The sequence below is a fragment of the Lactuca sativa genome, chromosome 3 (assembly GCF_002870075.4).
Source record: "Lactuca sativa cultivar Salinas chromosome 3, Lsat_Salinas_v11, whole genome shotgun sequence".
NCBI classification, from domain to species: domain Eukaryota; kingdom Viridiplantae; phylum Streptophyta; class Magnoliopsida; order Asterales; family Asteraceae; genus Lactuca; species Lactuca sativa.
In genome coordinates this window covers 102,759,172-102,778,544 of record NC_056625.2, presented here as the reverse complement: position 1 = coordinate 102,778,544, position 19,373 = coordinate 102,759,172, and the positions used below count along the sequence as shown (strand labels likewise).

At 40.2% G+C, this 19,373-nt stretch overlaps 1 protein-coding gene across 1 annotated transcript; it reads left to right on the top strand.

Moving 5' to 3' along the window:
* Positions 1 to 15,052: 15,052 nt before the first annotated feature.
* Positions 15,053 to 17,721, top strand: LOC111915453 (protein FREE1). The gene is made up of 9 exons (XM_023911112.3): positions 15,053 to 16,125; positions 16,209 to 16,295; positions 16,378 to 16,509; positions 16,597 to 16,707; positions 16,805 to 16,870; positions 16,948 to 17,058; positions 17,155 to 17,250; positions 17,342 to 17,428; positions 17,519 to 17,721. The coding sequence occupies exons 1-9, from the start codon at positions 15,328 to 15,330 to the stop codon at positions 17,594 to 17,596; spliced, it is 1,566 nt and encodes a 521-aa protein (XP_023766880.1). The 5' UTR covers positions 15,053 to 15,327; the 3' UTR covers positions 17,597 to 17,721.
* Positions 17,722 to 19,373: the final 1,652 nt, after the last annotated feature.

Here is a 19,373-nt window from a genome sequence, read left to right as displayed (position 1 = left end):
ACTCTTTTCCCCGTAGGAACCATACTCTTATTACCAGAGGAATCATACTCTTATTCCTGAAGGAATCATACTCTCTATTCCCGAAGGAATCTCTATCACTTGTCCCCGAAGGAGCCTCTAACTCTTGTCCCAAAGGAACCTCTATCTCTTGTCCCCGAAGGAACCATCTTTCTTTTTATCTTTGTTTTGTGATTCGCCACATAACACTCGTCCCATGGGCAATCTCTTTATCTCATCAAGAGATATTTTAATCTTTTTCTTCTATTACTTAACTCAGTAAGTACTTAATCTCTATCTATGTCTAATAACATATTGGTATTCTACACAATACCAATAATGTCTAGACATACATACTTACTCTTATGATCGCACTGCAAATAATCATATGCTAACTCTTTCTCCTATCTCTTAAGTATCTAGCAAATACCTTTCTCATCTAACCTTACATACTCTAGGCATACATACATGCTCTGCTACATGTATCTAACGTATACCTCATGCACACTCTTAATATATGTACATGCTTTGATACATGTTATTACACATATATTCTTAATCCATCTTCATCTCATTCTTGGGGACATTCACTTAGTGCCCCAAGATTCAACACACACACACGCATATATATATATATATATATATATATATATATATATACATAATCTAAAGAGAGAGTGTGTGAATAGGGGTGGCAACTCTCGACCCAACCCGTAACCCGACACTGAGCCAAACCAAAAATAGACGGGTTTGGGTTGAGATTTTTGACCTGCCAACCCATAAACCCATTTATTTCATGGGTTGGGTTGAGTTATTTGTTTGGGTTCGCGGGTCAACCTCCCAACCTATATATATATATATATATATATATATATATATATATATATATATATATATATATATATATATATATATATATATATATAACTGAGATATTTAATTATTAATGAATTTTGATTTCCATCCGTATTCGTAAGATTTCGTATCGTTGTATTCCTTCCATACTCGTATGTGACTAATCTGCATTTGCAGTTCGTTAATCAGAAAAAGAAAAAATACATGTCGTTATTTTTACGAGTCACGAACGAAGAACACATTCACCTTCTATGAATGTTTTTATTTTTCTTTTTTATTTGGATATTATTGACTTTATGCATTTATGTTGGAAACCATTTTTTTATGTTAATTACTATAATCATTTTATGAATTTATGTTGAAAAAACCTCATTTTAAAAAATATGTTGTTTACTTATTAAACAGGTTATATGGGTTGGGTTTGACCCATTAACTTGTGAGCCCGCGAACCCATATACTTAAACGGGTTATATGGGTTGGGTTAGGTTGAGGTTTCTAACCCACCAACCCGTGACCTGTCAACCCATATATTATATGGGTTGGGTTGAGTTTATGTTTTCTGACCCGCCAACCCGAACCCAACCCAATTTTCAGGCCTAAGTGTGAGAGCAATAACTCACTTTATCAGTTAGTGAAGACTAATTGTCCCACTTTGGTTCCTTTCTTCAATTGGCGAGTCAGTTGAAGAAGGTCCCGATGTTTTATTGAAGGCGGACTCGTTGAGCTCTTGATAGACTCGACAAGTAGGGGCGAGATTGTAGCATTTTGTGGACGTGGGGACTCGACAAGTTGGTGGACCAACTCGGCGAGTCTAGTCAACCAAATGTTGACTTTGACCAAGGTTTTGACTTTGACTTTGCCTTGGACTTGAGTTGACCCTTGTAAGGGTTATGAGTATGAAATAGTAATTTAGAAAGGTTGTTGTGTATGTATTGAAGAGTTGATAAGAGTTGATTTCTATACCGAGGACAGTGCAGACACTACACGACATTGAGGTGAGTTACCTTCCGGTAGAGGTGGGTCTACGACCACAATGTCGGCCCACCAGCAGGGAATGTCTTTAGATAATTGTCTTTGTGATAATTGTTTAGGTTTGCTACTACCTGATGTGTTCTATGTGCCAGTATGATATGTTATATGCAATAGTGGTAGTAGGAGGGGAATAGTCCCCCGATTCGACCGTTAGGACCGAAGGGTAGGTCGGACACCCCAGATATGTATGACAACATGATTATGATATGATATTATGTGATAGTGGTAGGGGTGAAACAGTCCATGTGGCCAGTTGGGATAGACCGGAGGGTAGGCGGGCACCCCAGAATGGCCTGACATGGGTAGGTCAGCACCCCATAATGGCTTGATACGAGTAGGTCAACATCCCATAATGGCTTGACATGGATAGGTCGGGCACCCTAGAATTGCCCGACAGTATGTATGATTGTATGGTATGTGGTATGATGAGGGAACTCACTAAGCTTTGTGCTTACGTTTTTCAGTTTTAGTTTCAGGTACCTTTTCGTCTAAAGGGAAGGAGCCGGCAGGGTAGCAGCGCATCACACACACATGATTCCGCATTTGAGATTTCTGGGATTGTACTTTAACATTATTACTATTTGACATTATGGTTTTGAGACATGTAACTATGGTTTATGAATTAATATGATATCAGTACTAATGTTTTCCTCCAACAAATTTTATATGCAATAATTAAAACAAAAAATTTTGGTCTTGATTTTTGGGATGTTACAGGTCCAATGTGCTCTACCAGGGTTCCCTTGATATCTGTTGACCATGCTCAAAGAGAAGGCCACATCAGGGCGAGTACATGTCATAACATACATGATTGAGCCAACTGCGGTATAAGGTACTTTGCTCTTCTTTGCTATCTCGGCATCGGTACTCGGGCTTTGAGTCTTACTCAACTTGGTATTGCTTTGGATTGGTAACTCCCCTTTCTTGGAATTTTACATGCTAAAACATTTTAGCACTTTATCTAAGTAAATACTTTGACTAAGTCTTATTAGTCTTTTACTCCTATTTCTCAAAATCCTTATCCCAAGAATATTAGCAGCTTATCCGAGGTCCTTCATAGTGAAGCACTTCCCAAGCCAGGACTTAACTTCCTGCAAGGTTGGGATGTCGTGTCCTATGAGTAGTATTCGTCCACATACAAAACGAGAAAGCTAACTATACTCCCACTGGCTTTGACATATACACAGGAATCATCCTCATTTCTCGAAAAAACAAACTCTTTGACTTTTTCATCGAAACAAAGATTCCATATGCGAGACGCTTGTTTCAATCCATAAATGAATTTCTCAAGCTTACACACTCTATTAGGGTGTTCTGCATTGACAAAACCCTCTGGCTGACTCATGTAAACATCCTCAGCCAACTTCCCATTAAGGAAAGCGGTCTTGACATCCATTCTCCATATTTCATAATCATGAAACGCAGATATGGCTAGCATAACCCTTATAGATTTAATCTTCACAACTGGTGAGAAGGTCTCATCATAATTAACTCCGGGAGTTTGAGTAAATCCCTTTGCAACCAATCACGCCTTATACGTTTGTACTTTCCCATCCATGTCGGTCTTCTTCTTGAAGATCCATTTGCACCCGACCGTCTTACGACTTGATACATTGTCAACCAAGTTCCATACATGATTGTCATACCTTGGGCCAAACTTGAGGGTTTTGGCCTATTAACTAAGATTTTATCTGGTTCTAGTATTGATAGCTCGGGAAGTCGGCGGGGCAGCAACTAAGGATTTCTTCCAGTAAGCTTCTACAATCGAGATGAGTCTCTTCACCATACCAATGGGTCGAATGCACCAAGGCCGACCCATTTATCTAGTTGTGATGATTATTGTGGATGTGCTATCGATACACTATGTATTTATGTGAAGTCTATGTGGGGGTTCCCATGGCAATTAATTATATGTGGTATGCTAGTTGATTGTGTGGTATGTGGTATGCTAGTTCTCTTTGAGATATTTGCGTGGAAGACCCAGGGGGGTTCCCGAGGCAATTGGATATAAGACTATATAGGGGGTTCCTATGGTATTCCAGGCTAAGACCATGTGGGGGTTCCCATGGCAGTGGGCTAAGACCATGTGGGGGTTCCTATGGCACCCAGTGTAAGACCGTGGAGGGTTTCCATGACACCTTTATATGTTTGTATGTGATATGAGCATATTTAGTTATAAAATTCATGCATTATCTTAATATTTTATGTTGATTTTATCTCATTTAATGAACAAAATGTGCTTAATTAGTTTAGAATTTCATTTTTCAGCAAAAATGACATGCTCGGATGGAAAAGGAAGCGGAACTAGCGATTGGAGGCTTGGATCTTGGATTTTGAAGAAAGAAGGATGTTGTTGGACAGCTTGACCCCTCTTCAGTGTTTTGGCCATATCTCATGAACAGTAACTCTGATTGACAAGATTCAAAATGATCTGAAAACTAGACACAACTTCGGACGACTTTCGTGTTTTGAGAAAATTCTGATTCCAAACGGACAGTTAGACCTCAACTCGACGATTCACGTCGAACTTTCGCGATTCTGGAGTCGCTGACTTGTCGTACACGGGTTTTAAGTGATGGACTCGCCGAGTAGGTCACTGGACTCGACAAGTCACCTCTGTATTGTGAAAAACTATATAAAGGGCATTCCTGCCCGATGCCCTAGCAGATAGATGAACCCTTGGAGGCCAATTATCGACTAAAGGTGCTGCTGGAGTGTGGGAAGCTAAGGAATCAACCCTACATTCAATTTTAAGGAGAATCAAGGCAAAATCAAGTTTACTCTTACCTAATCTCTTGTTTGAACTATGTTTTTACCAATTGATTTCGTTTTTGAGCTTGTTTCTGCTGTAATCATGCGCTAAAACTCATACCTTCTGTTTAGGATAGATGATTTTGTGATTATGGTTTGATTTTATGGTTAGGATTAATTTTAATTGGTGATATTGTTTTGTTAAGCTTGTTAAAGAACCTCATATGTTAATAACAACTCTTCTCTATTAAGAAATCAATAATTAAGTTGTATGAACATCTCTTAGTTATAAATTTCATATGATTTATGTGACCACATAGTTATATGTCTAGGAATAACGAATGTGAAACTAGAATTAACTAGAAGATAGGTAAATTAATGTGTGAGCTTGTGTGATACACCATCAATAAGAGGTTAATTGAATCACCAATTTGATTAGCTACTTACAAGTCTTACTTAACCCGAATCAATAAACTAGGAAACTCATTGGTTTAATCAACTGCTCACTTCTTGAATTAATTTGTTTTTTAAGGATTAGTAATAGCGAACGTGAACCTAATCACACTAATCGGTAGCCAATGCCAATTAATCCATTGCACTTGTCATAAAATCAACCATATGAATAAATGATTCGAACCTAAACAGAAGTCCCCTTAATTATTGAATTTAGTTGATTATTATTTGCTTAGCTCTTAGTTTCTTAGTTTAAGTTTTAGTTAATTTTTTAAGTTTCTTGTTTTGCAAAACTAGAGAAAACCCCCTTTCTATTACTTGTTTTATTTAGATAATATTAGCATTTATTTTAATTGTTTACCGTTCCCTGTGTTCGATACCCTACTTACCTGAACTAAACTGCTAATCGGTAGGTACACTGCCTTTCGTATATTTGTCTTTGTGTTTAAGTTAGTAGGATTAAAACTAGTGCATTTTACACACATCAATATGTATGGCTTATATGGTTTGTATAACATTTTTGTTCATTAGTTAAGACCATACGGGGGTTCCCATGGCAGTTAGTTAAGACCATGTGGGGGTTCCCATGGCAGGTATTTAAGATCATGAGGGGTTTCCCATGGCAGTGGGCTAAGACCGTGAGGGGGTTCCCATGGCACCCGGAGTAAGACCTTGGAGGGTTTCCACGACTTCCTTATATGTTTATATGCATGGTTTATGTGATTGATATGGTTTATTTGGTTATGTGGATTGTGTGGGGTATGTTTTGTGGAACTCACTAAGCTTTGTGCTTACAATTTTGTTTATGGTCTCAGGTATCAATGGTTTGGAAAGGAAGGGCCCAACTTGATCGCAGCGCGCACACCTGTGTTTTCTGCATTATGTGATTATGGGATGTAACTCTGATAAATGTTTTAATTAAGCAATGTTTTTGAATGGTTGGATTAAGTAACATTTGTGTTTGACTATGATGAAAAATGAAATTTTTACCCTGGATTTTTGGGTAGTTACAATGTAACACCGAAAATTTCAAAACAATTTTTCATTCAAAATAATCGTTTAATTCTTAAAAACACTTTGCTTAAAATCTCAGTCATAATCGAATTACAAAACATAACTCTATTTTCACTTGCATAATAAACCATGATCCTCAAAACATGACTCTTTCTCTGGTGTGTACAATCGAGCCGGTGTCGTCCCGTGATCCTGAGAGAAACCTGAAACACATAACACAAAACACTGTAAGCATGAAGCTTAGTGAGTTCCCCAAAATACCACTCTAACACATATTAGCCACTCGAGGCTATAACTCTGTTGACCCTCCGGTCAGTGTGTCTTAGTGGGACCCTCCAGTCCCAGCTCTCTATGGGCCCTCTGGCCCTAACTCTATGGACCCAAGGGTCCTAACTCTAAATCATGCATATCACATATCACAATAAATCTCAACATATAAATAGCATACAAATATACTGGCACATAATACGAAAAACACCACATATAGCACATATTAGCCACTCGAGGCTATAACTCTATGGGCCCTTGGGCCCTAACTCTGCAAACCCTCCGGTCCTAGCTCTGTGGACCTTCTGGTCTTATCTTTGATATACACACAGCATAAATCACAGAATAATGCGGTGCCACACGTCACATACAATAACTCTGACACATAACTCTGTTACCACTCCAGGTAAAGTATAGTGAGAATACTCACCTGGCAAGCAGAAAGCAGATATCCCCACACTTGAATCTCGAACTCGCCACCGCCTAACACATAAGGCAAATACTCTCATGAATATAACTCTCGAGACTAGAATCAACCCTCTCTTGGCACCCTCTTAAGGGTAAAAGACCATTTTACCCCTCTCTTGGCCCAAAGGCCACATCGCTGACCAAACCCTAAAAGTCAAAAAAAGTCAACGGTCAACTTTGACCGGACTCGGCGAGTGCACTAGGGCGACTCGGCGAGTCTACACATGTCCACTGACTCCCTTGGATCCTCTCTTGACACGTCTAGTATTTCTCTGACTCGGCGAGTTTCACCTGGCATAAATCGTGGGGCCACCACGACTCAACTCACCGAGTCTCAAGAACAACTCGGCGAGTTCCGGCTTGACTCAGTCCCCCCTAACTCTCCCTGACTCACTGAGTCGACCCCTCAACTCGACAAGACCACTCGCTGAGTGGTTACAAGCAAACTTCATGCTACTCGCCGAGTCTGTTCTTCGGACTCGGCGAGTCTATACCATGCATAAACTCAAACTCACTCTTGAGGTCAGATCCGTTCCAATAACTCATAGATCCAGTCCTTCCAAGCACATACATCACGTAAAGTTACTATCTTGGTGCTCATGCAAAGGTTCAAAGGCCTTATTTGATGATATGGTCTCTAGAATGCTATTCTAAGCTCATGGCCTCCATTAACACTCATAAAGCTTGAGGGAAAGGAGTCTATGGACCTCTTTGGGTCCAGATCTAAAGCACCAACACGAGAAGAGTTCAATTACTCCATGGATCATTCCACAAAGAAACTCTAACTCAAAGATTTACACCAAGGACTGAGAAAGGAACGAATGGTTACCTCAAATGAAGTCTCTGAGCTCAGGAATCACTGGATTAGCACCCTCTTTGGTCTCCTCTTGCCTTGATCCTCTTCTATATGCAAAAACACCCACAAATAGTCAAGGATCTTCCTCTTCTCTCTCACAAAACGCTCAAAGACTCTTTAGGGTTCTCTCTGGGGTTGGTGGCCGCAAATGACGGCCATAAGCCCCTTTAAATAGGTCTCATACCCTAAAAATTAGGGTTTCATTAAACAGCGTGGACTCGCCGAGTCCGGACGCGAACCCGCGCACAAAACCGTGATCCTACTCGGCGAGTTTGGACTCCAACTCGCCGAGTCTCCTCACACTCACCCAAAATAAAAGAATAAAATAATACTTGGGAATCCGGGGTGTTACATACAAGTTGGTATCTAGATACTTGGTTTGAGGGATTCAGATATACTTTCGGGTGTGTCTTAACTAAAACATACGATTTGTAAAGTTTTGAAAAGAAAAAAAATATATTTTCAAGGAAAGAGTTTTCTAATACAAGAAAGGGTGTGGTGCATGCAATCGGCCGAGCTCAAGTAAGTTTTCCCAAAATACCCATATACGTTATATGTTATGACTTGATTTATGAATCTGAGAATCACATGCTAGTTAGGGCTAGGAGAGATCCTGTTCTGTGTATAATTTGCATGCATAAGGCAGCCGACGGTGAAGGTGGATTTGAATAGCATGAGTTGTGGTATGTGGATTGGATGTTCTATGATAGTTTCATGGGTTGGAGAGTTACTGCACGAATGTTGCTTGTTTTGTGCTTTGTGGAACTCTTGGATGATGGGAGTCAGCTACTAAGTGAATATGAAGATATCCAAGAGGTGGATGGCTGGCATCATGAGGAGTTCTTTAGCAGCTAGTGGCAGGGCAAGTTCGGGAACCTAGGAAAGCCTAGGATATGCTTCAATGGGCTAGCAGTGCGGTTTAGTGAGTTTTGGGTGCATCAGTTTGAGGAAATGACTTAGAGGATTCAGGAGGATTGCTGAGGAATGTATGGATAGGTATGGAAGGTAGTATTGGGCCCGTACTACTGAAAACACAAGATCCATTCTCTAATCGGTGAGAGTCTTGGAGAATCTAAGAAGCTTATGGGAAGGAGAATTCTTGATTATGCTCTGATCGTGGGGATAACTGCTTTGCAAGATGAGGATGAGTACACATAGGGAAGTACCAAGGTTTGGTCCCGGCTCTAACGGTGAGCCAGTTAGAGGAAGGACTGCCAAGGTTTTGAGTTTGCATTTGATTAAGGATAAGGAAAGGGTTTTCTACACTATTCCCAACCTCATAGGAGCTAAGGTTTGGTTATCCTTGGATCTCTTGTATCGGGCGGCAAGGAGTTGTTGGGGATTGATTGTGTAATCTATTGCGCTTTCGTGATTGGAGACTATGTCTTGAGAGTAGTTTGTAGCCCTGGTTAGGGCAGAGGTTGCTCCAGCTGCTGCAGTACAACCATTGACGATTGAGATAGTGAGGGTGTCAGGGTGCCAGACCTTGAATGAAATTAATCCCAGAGTTCGAGGGCGGGAGATCGATTTGGGGTACCTTGGGGAGAGATGATCAGGTGCATTTAGTGTAGGGTCTTGAGAAGAGACCCAAGACTTCTGAACATGGTTGGAGAGTCCATCAGGGTCGGGGTCGGTGTAGCACATGCGAGAAAGGCACAATGGAGCTTGCCAATCCAGAAGTATGGGTTGCTACGAGCATAGTAGGTTGATCATGTCAGTAGAGATTGTTCTCTAGGAAAGGCAAGGGAAGTCAGTGCTCCAGCATGTGGTTCGGCGAGTGTGTTATCGTTTATGATTCTTTTGGTTGCTATCAGTTTCTTGTTGCTTGGAATCTTATAGTATGTTGAGTTCGCGTTCTCTTTGGGTTGTGATTATGTCATCGTTGTGTTGTATCTTCGGGGAGTATCTTACGTCTTTTTGCATGCTGTGAATCATTTAATGGGTTATTGAAGGGTCATTTCTCGTATAGCAAGCTCCAAGTGTTCGGTTGCATCTTGGGTGGTAGTCGATATCGGTTCAGGGGAGTTGTGTGGAGGGTTTATGGTCAGGATTCAACGGGTTAAATCTCCCGTATCGTTAGGATTCAGTAGTTTTTTTCTAGTCACGTTGATTGGCGTTTAGGGGTGACCAGGGAGGTGGTCCATTGCTGAGGTTTTAGTTTGGGCATCAACTTTGAGGGTTGCAAGTGTTGGGTGTAGTATCATCTAAAGTATTTAGGATCAATAATGTTGTTGGGCTTCAGGAAGTGTTCAACAGATCTTCGAGGATTGTGCAATCTTTTGGGATGGTTAGTGATGGAACAATAGCATTGGTAAGCGCGAGTTGTCAGCAGACCATTAGGGGGTAAGAAGGATTGGGGAAATCCTTCAATTCTCGTGTTCCATGAGAACTTATCGAATCGAAGTGGGGGAGAATCATTCAGGTATTCAGGAGCAGGAGCGGTTATGCAACTAGGATGTGTTTCGCATCCCCGTCAGGGAGGACGGCGGCCCAAGTGGCTGTTTGGTTTGAGGGTTGTGTGAGTTGGGAGTTTGGTAAAACTCCTCAGCATGTGAATCATGTCTTCTTGGTGCTTGATAGCAGAATTTGGGGAATCAGGTTGGGGTTCCATTCATGAATTGAGTTCAGTTTAGGTGTTCAGTCGAGTGCGTGCTCGATTCTGTGTGCGTTTCGAATTAATAGACTAGGGGTAAGGCATTGGGCTACGATTGTGTTAGGGCGAAAGTGTTGTAAGACTACGGGGGAGCCATAGCATTCACTAATGGTCAGTTAGGGTGAAAGTGTTGTAAGACTACGGGGGAGCCGTGACATTCACTATGGTTAGTTAGGGTGAAAATGTTGTAAGACTACGAGGGAGCCATAACATTCACTAGTAGTCAGTTGGGGGTGAAAGTGTTGTAAGACTACGAGGGAGCCGTAGCATTCACTAGCAGTCAGTTGGGGTGAAAGTGTTGTAAGACTACGGGGGAGCCGTAGGATTCACTAATAGTCAGATAGTGTGGGAAGTGTTGTAAGACTGCGGGGTAGCCGAGACATTAACAAGCGGTCAGATAGTATGGAAAGTGTTGTAAGACTACAGGGGATCCGTATCATTCGCAAGTGGTCAGATAGTATGGAAAGTGTTGTAAGACTACGGGGGGAGCCGTAGCATTCACAAGCGGTCAGATAGTGTGGAAAGTGTTGAAGGACTGCAAGCTAGTCGTGACATTTACGGATTCATTCAGATGACTTAGGCCAGGGTGGGCCAATTCGCAAGGTTGTGAGTAGGTCACAACATAACTAGAATCAAGAAACGGTAGGTCAAAGGAGACCGGGCATGAGGTAAGACTAAAATTATGCTGGTAGCATTCACTTTTTTTGCATCGAATTCGGAGGCGACAGGTTATCGGCCTCTTATGATCGGATGGATCAAAAGATTGATGGAGCCATGAGTGGCGGTATAGATAGGTCAGTTATTCTTAGACGAGGTATCCTTCGTAGGTCGCATGGGACGAATGCGAGGTTGCTTGTTGGCTCAACAGCCGGGTAGGAATTCGATATTTCGGATAATGGCAGGCAGGATTGGGATTCAGGGAAGTCATGGTTGATATGGAAAGCAGCTAAACGGAGGTATGGTATTCCAAGTAGCGGCAATAATTTGGGATCCTTATGTGGAATGGTCGTTGGCCGGGAGATGCTAAGCCACTTGCAGTGGGATTAAATAATCTCAGAGTACTCGGTTTGACTCAACTGCGTAACTCTCGTCTGAGTCTAACCATTACAGAGATGGATCCTCTACTCGAAGGATTATTTGGACTATCTCTTAAAACGGGCGTTCGACACCTGGACATGGTAAGTAAATTCATTCGGTTGGCACCGACATAATCAGGACCGGAAGTGGTTATTCTATTAGTTATCCGTGTAGGAAAATTGTACGGTACGGTTCTAGTGTGGGAGGTCTGTCGAGGAGTCGGATTAATGTGAGGTCTCAGGATCTGGGAAGGCAGGAGTAGTTGCCTGCATGAGACGAAGGAGTTATCCTTCACCGAGATTAAAGAGAGTTTGGGTTGGTTGGTTTCGGTTGCCTTTGGAATGATGTAATTATTCCTGGGTTGTGGAGGTATTGAACAAATTATTGGATTTGCCGGGGAAGGTAAGGACGGATTTCGAGGACGAAATCTAATTTAAGTGAGGGAGAGTTGTAACGCCCTGTTCCGAATCGATTCCTAATTTGAAGCTGTGGCCTGAAGAGCAGTCGTCATAAGGATTAGGACTTTAAAAAGGTAAGATTTAGGCCCATTTGGATGTGGGTAATGTAGATATGTGACCCAATAGTTTGGTTTGCACTTTGGAGTCTATGGGTAAAATGGGAATGTAGTGTTTTAAGACTTATTTTATGAATTATGGATTTTAGTTCGATGTGTTTTAAGTCAAAAGTAAATAAATAGGGTTGTAGAGCTCCTCAATACCTTTTCGTGGATATAAAGAATGTTGAAAACGGAGTTAGAACGAAGAAGTTATGAACGTTTGAAGTTTGGGTGGTTTTCGGCCAAGCTGAGTACGTTTGGCGTACAAAAAGGTGTACGTTAGGCGTACTAATGGACTCCTGAGTACGCCAGGCATACCAGGAGTACGTTAGGCGTATGCAATCAATACCCAAACCCTATTTTCGTGGTTTAAGCCCTATTTAAGCTCCTTAACTCCCCTAAACCCACTCCATTATAAGCTTCCACCCCTCCAACACCCCTTTTATGAAACCCTAACCTTTGATGAGCCTTTTGAGCTAAAATAAGGTGATTTTCAGTGCTTTGGAGTATGTATAGTGCACCTTGGAAAAGAAGGAACTTCTTGTAGTAGTGTTGGTTGCATTGGAGCTTGTAGATCTGGATTTTGTTCACCTTGATCTATCTTCTAGAGGTATAAAGTTTGAATCTTGATGATGCATTTGTTAGATCTAGCTAGTTTTGGATGTTATGAGCTTTTGGTCATTTTAGTGCATAAAGTTTAGATCTTGAAAGTCTGTGACCTTGTTATGGATAAAGTTGGAAACTTTATCGATCTAAACATCATTGTGATTCAGATATGAAGGTTGGAGACTTGGACTTAATGGATTAAGTTGAAAAAGATGCACTTTTGGTCCCATTTGATGCTTAAAGGCCAGATCTTGGTGGTTTAGGCCATTCTAATGGATAAAGTTGGAAAATTTATCCATTATGGAGCTTTTAGGATCCATAAAAATATAATATTGACCCTTCTATACCTTCCATGAGAGTGTCATGATGTCTTAATGGATTGATAAGTTAAGGTTTTAGCTTTTGGACTTTTTCTAGACATGGAAAGTCATAAAGGTGGAAACTTTATGACTTAGAATGATGTTATAGGACTAGATCTGAGTGTTGGATGAAAGGACTTAAGAGATTAAGAACTTAATGGAAAAGTGCCATTTAGCCGGGTACGCCAGGCGTACCTTCGAGTACGTTGCATGTACTTGTATGGGGTCCTGATTCTAGTACGCCATGCGTACTAGCTGAGTACGTTGGGCATACACAACCTGAAGTTTGACTTGTTAACTTTGACTTCCATTGACAGTTGACTTTTGACCAAGTTTGACCTTGGGCCAACCTTGAGGGTTTTGGCCTATTAACTAAGATTTTATCTGGTTCTGGTATTGATAGCTCGAGAAGCCGGCAGGGCAGCAACTAAGGATTTTTCCAGGAAGCTTCTGTCATCGAGGCGAGTCTCCTCACCATACCAATGGGTCGAAGGCACCAAGGCCGGCCCATTTATTTAGTTGTGATGATTATTGCGGATGTGCTATGGATACCTTATGTATTTATGTGAAGACCATGCGGGGTTCCCATGGCAATTAGTTATATATGGTAGGCTAGTTGATTGTGTGGTATGTGGTATGCTAGTTGTCTTTGTGATGCTGACATAGAAGACCCCGGGTGGTTCCTGAGACAATTGGATATACGACCATGTTGGAGGTTCCCATGTCATTTCAGGCTAAGACCATGTGGGGGTTCCCATGGCACCCGGTGTAAGACCTTGGAGGGTTTCCATGACACATTTATATGTTTTTATGTATGGATTATATGGTTTGTATGACATTTCTGTTGATTAGTTAAGACCATGCGGGGGTTCCCATGGCAGTTAGTTAAGACCATGTGGGGGTTCCATGACATGTAGTTAAGACCATGAGGGGGTTCCCATGATAGTGAGCTAAGACCATGAGGGGGTTCCCATGGAACCCAAAGTAAGACCTTAGAGGATTTCCACGACTTCCTTATATGTTTATATGAATGGCTTATGTGATTGATATGGTTTATTTGGTTATGTGGATTATGTTATGGGGAACTCACTAAGCTTCGTGCTTACAATTTTGTTTATGGTTTTGGGTATCATTGGTTAGGAAAGGAAGGGTCCGACTTGATCGCAGTGCACGCACCTGTGTTTTCCGTATTATGTGATTATGGGATGTAACTCTGATAAATGTTTTAATTAAACAATGTTTTTGAATGGTTGGATTAAGTAACATTTGTGTTTGACTATAATGAAAAATAAAAATTTTACCCTGGATTTTTGGGTTGTTACAAGTTGGTATCTAGAGCTTTGGTTTGAGGGATTCGGACATACTTTCGGGTGTGTCTGAACTCAAACAGAGGATTTGTAAACGATGGTGGTTTGTTGATATATACAAAAAATGTGATTTTCGTAGCATGAGAGGTGAAATCGACGGTAAACGATGTGGTGGTCCAACCAACCTTGTCAACAAGTGCTTATCATAAGAAAAACCTAAATGAAAAGGTTCAAACAAATTCGAGTACATGGTGGGTAGAAGATCTATAAAGGAAATTTTAGGATTGAAAGTGATTCACCCGATGTGATGGAGCTGATGAAGGAAACAGGTATCGGGTCCGATCGGAAAAAGATGGGTGTGGGACGGTGTTGCAGAGTCGTAGCCGGAGGAACTAGGGTAATACGGTTCGTGGGACTCCAAATAGAAAGAAAAACGTATTTGTTTAAAAGGTACGGTTTTGAGGTGGTGGAGGAAACATGAAAGGATAAGGAGTGGGAATGACAGAAACATAACACGTATCTTTACGTCTCTTTTATATTAAAAAAAACAAAAAAATCAACCAATAAAAACAAAACACTGTTCGGAACAATGTTTTAATCTATATACTCTAATATATAATATAATAGTTAATTTTTTTGACAAGGTAAAGAAAACCGAAATAATAAAAGGATTTGTTTTTTTAACAAAACTAGAAGACAAAAATATAATTTACTCTTAAAAAATATCTTGGTTGGAAGTTTATACAACTACATTTTCCATTCATTTACACTTGGCATCAAAACTAAGGGCATACGTGTAATTCCGCGTAAATACAGTTACGGTATCAACGCTGTGACAGTTCCGTAAAGACAACGCCGAATAGCTCCGATCGACATTGGTTGGACCCGACCCGTATGTGATAACGATCTTTGGCGGGTAAACCACACCCACACTTTCTCTCTACCTTCTTCGTGTTCCTTCTGCAACAAATAACAATCGGTCTTCATCACACGCCATATCAAAGATTCAGTCTATATCTACATTCTTGATCCATCTAAACCCTAAATTTTGATCTAACAAAACCCTAATCTGAAACATGCATCACCAAAACGAGATGAATTATCCTTCATCATCATCGTCGTATTACGATTACTACCAATCTGACACCCAAAACCCTACTCCTAATCCCCCATGCGATCATTTCCCTTCTACAACCAACGCATCAGCCCCTCCAGATCCTTCAATTTACTATTCTCCCGATTACTACACTAATCACCCCTCTACTCAGTACCCTAACGATCATCAGAATGGAACGTTTCAGAGTTTTGATTCGAGTAATCCTAGTTACGATCCGAACTCGATACCTTCTTGGTATTACCATCAATCGTATGATCAGAATCAGAATCAGAATCAGGCGGCTGTGGAGTTCGGAGGTGCTTCAGTTGACGAAAGTGTGTATGCGTACACCGGAGGAAATAGTGGTAGGCAGGCGGGGTCCTCTAAGGTGCCGGCGGTTAGGTTTGATGATTATGGGAGACCTATCGGTGTTCCTGATGGTGGCAAGACTGAGCAGATTGTAATTGAGGCACTGGAAAATGAGAAAGTAATTGAAGGTGTCTATGCTTACAATGGAGGTAATAACGGCAGGAAAGATCAGTCGTCTTCTAGGTTGCCTGCACTGAGATTTGATGATTACGGAAGACCTATAACTTTTGGTACTGATGGCGGGAATACGCAGAGGAGTTCAATTTCATCATTGGATGATGCGAAGATTGTAAAAGCTACACCAAAAGTCCAGGTTAATGAAGATTTGAAAAGCGGAGTACAGAAATTCCGTGTAATTCTTCTCTCTGAAGGGGGTGGAGTTCAGGGAGACATGGATGTGCTATGTCAGGTTTGTTTTATACATTTCACGAATTCTTGATCATATGAGTAGATAGTATTTAAAGAAAATTCAACTCGATGTTATCTCTGCAGATTGGTTTAGATGGTATTCGGATGCTTGATCCTGCAACAAATCGAACACTGAAACTCTATTCCCTTGAAACTGTAACAAAATGGGAGGTAAGTATGTTGCATCAAATTAATTTCTTGTTAAAGTTTGAAATCTCTGAAATACGACTCTAAATTCTTTCTTTCCTTATAGGTAATGGATTCAAACGTATTTGCTTTCTGGACCAAAAGCTCCATTGATGTTGATGAAAGACGTGTTAGACTAAAGTCAAACAGTTACACCACAACCAATATTCTTGACATGGTAGCTGCTGCAAGCATTCAGGTTCTGGAGTACTACTATGCTTCCATATTCTCTATGATTCGTAAACTTCTTTCTTGCATATTCATGGTTCTTCTTTTATCGATTCAGCTCAAGGAGATGGAAGAAGTAACAATCTCTGAACAACCAACTGAGAAGAAGAAAGTCTTCCCTGATTGGAAAAACTTGATTAAGCCTGGAAATGAAGAAAAAGATCACTGGGTTAGTTTCTATTAATCTTCTTGAATCTGAATTGTATTGGAATTCTATTAATGGTGTCAAATAAAAATACGTGAATTGAATCTGATTTTGTATGTAGGTTCCAGATGAAGCATCTACTAAATGCACAACTTGTAAAACATATTTTGGAGCTTTTGTTCGAAGGGTTAGTCTCGTCTTTTCTGTTTGTTTAATTTCAATTCTTAATGAAGATTATTTATTTATTGTTTTTCTTTATTTCAGCATCACTGTAGAAATTGTGGTGATATTTTTTGTGATAAGTGTACTCAAGGTAGAATTGCTCTTACAACAGAGGAAAATGCTCAACAAGTTCGAGTTTGTGACCAATGCATGGTAGGCAATGCATAATTTAAAAAAATAAAAAATAAAAAATTATAATAATGTATATATAAATTTTGATTTTCTACTCATTAATTTTTTTTTTTATAGGCTGAAGTGACTCAGAGGCTGAGTCATGTGAATGAGGTGGCAGGTAGAGGTTCTTCTGGGTTTAATAGGCATGAAGATCTTGCAAAAAAACTTGAGGTGCTAATTAAATTAAATTAAATACTTGTGTAATTTTATTAATTATTTAGTAATATAAATAAATTATAAAGTTTTGTTTGGTGGATGACAGGAGGAGATGGAAAAGAAGGTTAGAATTACAGAATCAAAATCCAATGTGAAAGAGGTTGAATGTCCAACTTGCACAGTGCATTTGCAGGTTTGTTAAATTTCTATTTGAAAATATATTTTTGTTTTTGTTTTTGTGTTTATATAAAAATAAAGATTTGGAATTTTAATTTATTTTTAGGTTGAGGTTCCGATTACGGGTTCAAAAACCATAGAATGCAGTGTGTGTCAGCATCCTTTCCTTGTGAATGCACGTTGATGATTGATCATTTTTTTTTTGAATATTTGTTGTTGTTGGTGATAGAAAATTAGACTTTATAAATTGGTTATAATTTCTGATGATGTATTGGTGTGAATAATAACAAATTTGTTTCACTTACACAACTAAGGCCATGTTCTTTTTTTTTTTTAATATCCTAATAAATCCTAAATTGATAAAAGAAAAAAAGACAAAACTGCACAAATGGTCCCTGTGGTTAGCCGAAAATTGCCACTTTGGTCCAAAAAGTTTTGGACTAGCACCAGAGGTCCAAAGTTTTCATTTTGTTGCGGTTTTGGTCCAATTTCCTTTAAACTTTTTTATAATGACAATTTTGCCCTTACTTTTATATTTTATAGTTTTTAATTTATTTAAATATTTTTCTGAAAATAAAATTTGTCTTTTTTACTTGATTTTTATAATTTTTATAAAGAAATAAAAATAAATAAATAAAATATGCAATCTCTCTCTCTCTCTCTCTCTCTCTCTCTCTCTCTAGCTAACAAGAACACCGGAAAGTCTGAACACTACCGTCGGAAAAGATAAACGCCACCACCGAAAATGATGAACGTCACCACCACCACGACAGGTCGAAACTAGCCAATATGACCACTGTAAGTCAACATCACCACCATCTCCTTGAAAACCTCATATCTGAAAAGTATAATCGGAAACCACCGCTACCATTTCTGTGGCGACTCCGACAAAAGGGTTCTAACCCATTTTTCCACCACCCATTTAGCCGGACCGCCACCATCGATGGCACCCATTTTTCCACCACCTGGTAACTTAAAACCACAACAAATCTTATCTGCAACTTGAAGAAGGGAGGCCCGACGCCATCTTCCTCATCAAATATTAGGTCTCCGCCGCCTTCGTTTCTCTACATCTCCAGCGCTTCGTCGTTCCTCAAATCTGAAAGCCTCCACCAACCTTCGAAAGGAAAACCCTCATACCTGATAGCCTCCACCGCTATTTGGGAACCCTAACCCTAGCGCCGTCAAATCTGAACCGAGATGAACGATATAGCGAAGTAGAGACCCTAAACGGACGATTGGAGTAATGTCGCTAGCGTTTATCAATCTCGTAGCTTGAATCGTCGTCGAAGAAGGATAAAGATGAAGAGAAAAGAAGGCAGAGAAATGGGTGACATCAGTATGTGTTCAATGGGGGTGAGTTTGAATAGGCCTCCATCGTCTTTCCAGATTTGATGAGAATGTGTTACACCAGACGATAATGACAATAGAATGGTGGTGCTCCGCCAAAATCAAAGTCGATGATGTCGTCGAAGTCGGAGTCGTTGGCGGTGCCGAAGAGATGTCGCAGGTCTGGAGCTTCAGAGTGGGTTGAGGTGAAAGAAGAGATGGTGGTGCTCCAGACGGTAGGTAATACACAGTGGTGGCCTCCGAAACCCTCAGTCGCCGGAACACTCAATCACCGGAAGCCTAAGTCACTGATGATTGTATTTTCATTTTCAGGAAGTTTGAATGAGGAAGATGGATTTGTAGAGAGAGAGAGAGAGAGAGAGAGATGGATTTGTGTATTTATTTTTTATTTTTATTTTATTCAGAAAACATTAAAATAATTAGAAAAAATGAAAAAATAGGATATCAAGGGCAAAATCGTCAATATAAAAAAGTTCAAAACAAATTGGACCAAATTCGCAACAAAATGAAAACTTTGGACTTCTGGTGCTAGTCCAAAACTTTTTGGACCAAAGTAGCAATTTTCGGCTAACCACAGGGACCATTTGTGCAGTATTGTCAAGAAAAAAAGA

What these genes read in the sequence shown, in the direction of transcription:
- LOC111915453 (XM_023911112.3), top strand. Translation starts at nt 15,328, where the DNA reads ATGCATCACCAAAACGAGATGAATTATCCTTCATCATCATCGTCGTAT. An exon ending in AAACTGTAACAAAATGGGAG is followed by an intron (nt 16,296 to 16,377) that starts GTAAGTATGTTG and finishes CTTTCCTTATAG; the next exon opens with GTAATGGATTCAAACGTATT. An exon ending in GAGTTTGTGACCAATGCATG is followed by an intron (nt 17,059 to 17,154) that starts GTAGGCAATGCA and finishes TTTTTTTTATAG; the next exon opens with GCTGAAGTGACTCAGAGGCT.